The following is a 4,758-nucleotide window of genomic DNA, read 5'->3' as shown; positions in this document are numbered from 1 at the left end:
TCCCACACATTCACACTGGCATCAGGTGGTGGCTGTGTTCAGCCACCAGAGAACATCACACACTCCCATGCAGACCATTCCAAGTGGTTTTCCATGTGGAGAAACACAACATTGTCTCTTTCAAAGCACTTAGGCAAGGTCCATCTTCCCTTTGGATTCCCACTAACTAAGTGCAGGTGCAGAATGACTGAGCTTGTTCCCACATGTTGGTAAATCAGAGGGGAGATTTCAGAGGGCTTGACTTGGGAGTTTGTGCTGAAGACTGTGGGCTTTAATAAGAAATGGGCCTGGGGTCAGGCCCTCCTGTGTTTAACCCAGTGTGGGACTGGGGCTGTGCCTGAGGCTCCAGGCAGGATCTGGCCCTTGCCTTTCCTAGCCTTGGACTTGTGTTGCTGAAGGTGGGACTCTTTCCTGCCCTCTGGTGAGCTTTGAGCTCACTGGAGGTGGGATTGATGAACTTGTCTCCTCTGTTCCTGTGAGCATCGAGGTGTTTTTCCATGTATTTTGATCCCTTGCCTGACTGGCAGCGCTCCTCTTTGTAACCTCATTAACATGTCCTTGCTGCGTGCACAAGTCAGTAATGAAATGTAAGAGAAGCCTGTGACCCGGTGCTGAGGAAACTGTGCCCCAAAAGCTTGTGCCAGAGATGGCTGCTTCACACCAGCCCTTTGGTGATCCCCAGAGCAGCACGTGGGCTTCTATGCAGAGGCAGACTGAGGAAGAATGGCTGTGTGGATGCTTGGCTTTAGCAGAGCTGAGAGGGTTTTGCTGATTTTCCTTTGAGCCTGCCAAGGTGTCTGGTTGAAGTGTCCAGCCTCCTCTGGCAAGCTCCTGCCTGGTGTCATCACAGCCTCTGCTTCCCTTGGCTTTGGTGTCACCAGAGTGGCAAGCAGGCTCTGGCAAGTCCCTGGGCTGTGTTGATGAGCTGCCTGGATCTTTGCTATCTTGCAAGTGGTGCCCATAAAGGAAATGAGGGTGGTGTGGGTGTCCAGGTCCCCAAAGCAAAGTCCCAGGAGATGGCAGGGCATTTGGCCTTGCCTGTGGGTGAGAAGCTGGTTTTGGAGATGCACTGGTTGGATGAGCAGTTAGCCTGCTCCAGAGGAAGGCAGACTAAAATTCATCATCTCTATCTTGAGCAGTTTTGGGATTTGTTTTGTTGTTTTCATGGAAAGAGGAGATTTCACTTCCTGCGGTTATTTTTGTGAGGTGGGAATTTGTGTCAATTGACCCAGCGAGCAGTGTTGACCTTTTCCTCCAAGGAAATTGAATCCTGCTCTCTGGAGAGCCAGCCTGAGGGTCTGCTTGAGCACTGAGCCCAAGGCTGCCCCCTCCCCATCTCTGTCCTCTCAGGTTTTCCCCAAGAGTCACGTTGTCAGCGCGCTCAGGACCATCTTTGAGAAGAACGTGCTGGGCTTTGCAGGGGGCACCATGGGGGCGGTGAATGGCATGAGACCCGACGGGGTGCCCGACACCTCCAGCGTCCAGTCCAACGAGGTGTGGATCGGCGTGGTGTACGCCCTGGCTGCCACCATGATCCAGGAGGTGAGTGGGGACGCTGCCAGCGCACCCCTGGGCAAGTCTGCCATCTCCTTGCACTGTGTGAAGCTGCTGATGGTCGTCTTCCCTGTGCCGCAGGGGCTGGTGGAGGAAGGCTTCCGTACGGCGGAGGGCTGCTACCGGACGGTGTGGGAACAGCTGGGCATGGCTTTCCAGACGCCGGAGGCCTACCGGGAGAAGAAGGTGTACCGCTCGCTGGCCTACATGCGGCCCCTCAGCATCTGGAGCATGCAGCTGGCCCTGGAGCGCCGGGCTGGCTGGGCACCTGCACCCGCACCGCCCTGCCAGGTCCCCATCCACCCGTGAGCCTGGTGGCACTGGGCGGGGCACTGGGTGCAGCAGGGGCTGGGGATGGTCCTCAGATGGCAGGCAGGGACCCTTCCCTCCCCCTCTGTGCTAGTACTCCCGTTGCTCTTTTCCTTCCCTACCTCCACTACATGCCCTTGACCTCAGGGGCTTCCAGTCACTGATGCTGAGCACCAAGAGGGGGGGGACCAGAGGTGTGGGGGATGTGTGAGATAAGGAGTTGCTGCTGGAGCCTGTGCCTCGCCTTCCCCATTGCTCAGGGCTCTGATAAGCCTGCAAGCTCCCCAGCCGTTCCAAACTGGGGCTGGTCCCTTGCCCAGTGGCACAGGAGTTCTCTTGTGCAGTCAGAGGGCTGGGTAAGGTGGGGATCTGGCCTGTAGGAAAAAAAGTGTGGGTGCGTGTGTGGGTGAGGATGTTGGACTGGTGCACGCAGGCACAACCAGGTGGTTGTGGTTGGGTGACACTGCACAGACTGAGTGGCTCTGCCCCAGGAGGGCCTGTGGCAGATCCAATCCCCAGGGAAGACCCGGCTCCCTGGACAGTGACAATCTGAGCCCAAGCAGCAGGTCCTGGTCTGGTACCATGGCCCCCCTCCCTGCTGGCGCCGGGGGCAGGCAGTGGAGCACATTGAAGGGGATAAATCACTTGAAGTTCTTAATAAATTTGTCTGGCTGTCTCTGTTCTTCTTTACTGTCGTCTTTGCCAGAGGACCAGGCCAGAAGAGGGAGCCCTTGCTGCTTCCGTTTTTCTTCTGGGGCTGGGTTGGAGGGCTAGGGATGCAGGGATGGGACCAGCCCAAATCGCTGCTGGCTCTTGTGGATTTTTGCCAAAGGAAGCAAGATGTGCCTCTCTGCCTGCCCACTCCGATGTGGCAGCAGGTGCATCCTGCTCCTTCCTTGGCTCCTGGCCTTACCCTGCCTTGCAGGAAGCAGAGGAGAGAGCATTCTTCCTGAAGAGGCCTCTGTAGGGAGCAGTGGAGCCCCAGGGCTGGGGCCCTTGACTGAATTGTGTCCCCTTCTGGCCCGGGCTGGGCACCGTGCTTCCTTTTCCTTCTGTCTCTGCCAGTGCAGCGTTTGAAGGCTGCCACAGCCTGGTTGGCCTTTCCTCATGTCCCCAGACACACAGATCTCCTTGGACAGATAGATGGGCATGACTCCTGCTATATCCCTTGGACAGAGAGAGGGGCACCCCTGCCACCTTTCTGTATGGGGATACTCTGGCCAGACTGGGTGTAAACCAACTTGAACAATGCCCTATTTGCAAAGCTACCAGTGATGAATGGAGTAGGGGGTGTCACGCTGCTTTTGGTGTTGAACAAGGCTGAAATGAGCGTGACTCATCAATTCTAAAGCTAAACACCCCAACAGTGAGATAAAGATGTGGTCGGATTGGTAAAGCATCAAATAAAGGAACCCACAAGTGATACTGCTGATAACATATCTAAAGCTGTTGAGCTGACACAACTGGCCTTGAGACATCTGGCTGCCAGACAATAATTTTATACTATGAAAGCCCAGTCCCACTTTTTAACAGCAGGGTCCTTGAACATTCCCCTGCTTGGGATGTGTGTGGAGTTTCCTTCCTGGAATGGGGACACACCCCAAGGCTATTCCTTGAGTCTGAGCAAAATTTGCCCCCAATCATTGTTATGAGTGGGTAGCATCAGACTCTACTTCACAATTGGTTTTACTGGCTTTAATATAGCTTCAAAATAGTGGCATTATACTATACCAGTAGTATAGTAGCTTCCACACTGTGTACTTAAATAAAGATATTTGTCTAATTATCATAATAAATAATTTATATATATATATATATATATATATATATATATGGTTTACCATCCTTAATCCTGTGGGACTAAGTTGTACAAGGTTTCAATTCCACCTATATCATCCTTTAGACTTAAACAGTTGACAAAGTCTGGGGTAAGACTTGATCCATACTCAGACTCCTCTCTGAGGAGGAGTGTAGTATGCAAGGTAGCAGTTTCTGCACCCTGTGACTCAATGGGAGGGCATCTTCAATAAGCTTTGCCTGAAGCTCCCATTCTGCCTGTGATGCTCTCCCAGACAGACACTCTCATCACCCACCCCAAACAGGCAGCTCTGCCCCCACCACGTCCCAGGGCAGGAGCAAGTGGTGGCACCGGTGCTGCTGGGCCCCTTGCAGGGGTGACCCCAGGCTCTGCTTGTCGGTGGCTGTCACAGCAGTGTGGTAGAAGCCCAAGAAGGTGCCAGCTGTGTTCAGGACCAAGAGGGTCGTGTTGGAGCCCAGCTCGTTCCTCCGCAGGCCCTGCAGGTCACACTGGGGCTCGTGTGGGTGGCTCGGTCAGTGCCAACACACAGTCCCGCGTTGAGCTTCACAAAGCAGTGGGATGCATTTCCCATGGCAAAGCCCCTCTGCCTGGCATCTGGGACTGCTGGCACCAGTGGGACAGCACCACTCCCTCCCTGGGCAGGGCAGGGAAGAGCTGGGGGTGCTGGGTACTGCCCTATATGAGGGTCAGGTGACCAACAGTACCCCCAGGGCCAGCACCATCAGAGCTGGCAGTCCCCTTGGTCACACAAGCTGCTCTGTGGGATGGCATGGTATGGCATGGCATGGCATGGTGTAGGATGGCATAACATGGCTTGGCACAGGATGGCACAGCAGGGCACACCCAGAGCACGCAGCCCCTTGTCCACAGACACTGTGAGCTGGGGTGTCACAGGACAGCAAGGCATGGTACAGTGAAAACCTGCAACCCCCTCAAGCCCTGCACACTGTGCCCCAGGGCTGGCAGAGCGTGGCACATGAAAGCAGAGGATGGCATGGCACAGCATGGCACCAGAGAGCAGAGCCTGGCACAGAAACAGCAGGAAGCCCTGTGCCTGCTCACAGTGCACCACAGGG

At 55.0% G+C, this 4,758-nt stretch overlaps 1 protein-coding gene across 1 annotated transcript in view; it reads left to right on the top strand.

Annotated features, from left to right (window-relative positions):
- The window catches only part of GBA2 (glucosylceramidase beta 2), a 14,916-nt gene extending 11,626 nt beyond the window's left edge, over positions 1 to 3,290 (top strand). Inside the window, exons 11-13 of the mRNA XM_017818990.1 lie at positions 851 to 899; positions 1,260 to 1,542; positions 1,636 to 3,290. Of these exons, the coding sequence (XP_017674479.1) occupies positions 851 to 899; positions 1,260 to 1,542; positions 1,636 to 1,863 (560 nt within the window). The 3' untranslated portion in view covers positions 1,864 to 3,290. The remainder of the gene's footprint in view (positions 1 to 850; positions 900 to 1,259; positions 1,543 to 1,635) is intronic.
- The last annotated feature ends 1,468 nt before the right edge of the window (positions 3,291 to 4,758 follow it).

This window comes from Lepidothrix coronata, unplaced genomic scaffold (genome assembly GCF_001604755.1).
Source record: "Lepidothrix coronata isolate B3197 unplaced genomic scaffold, Lepidothrix_coronata-1.0 Scaffold72, whole genome shotgun sequence".
NCBI classification, from domain to species: domain Eukaryota; kingdom Metazoa; phylum Chordata; class Aves; order Passeriformes; family Pipridae; genus Lepidothrix; species Lepidothrix coronata.
This window is presented reverse-complemented; position numbering and strand designations above follow the sequence as displayed.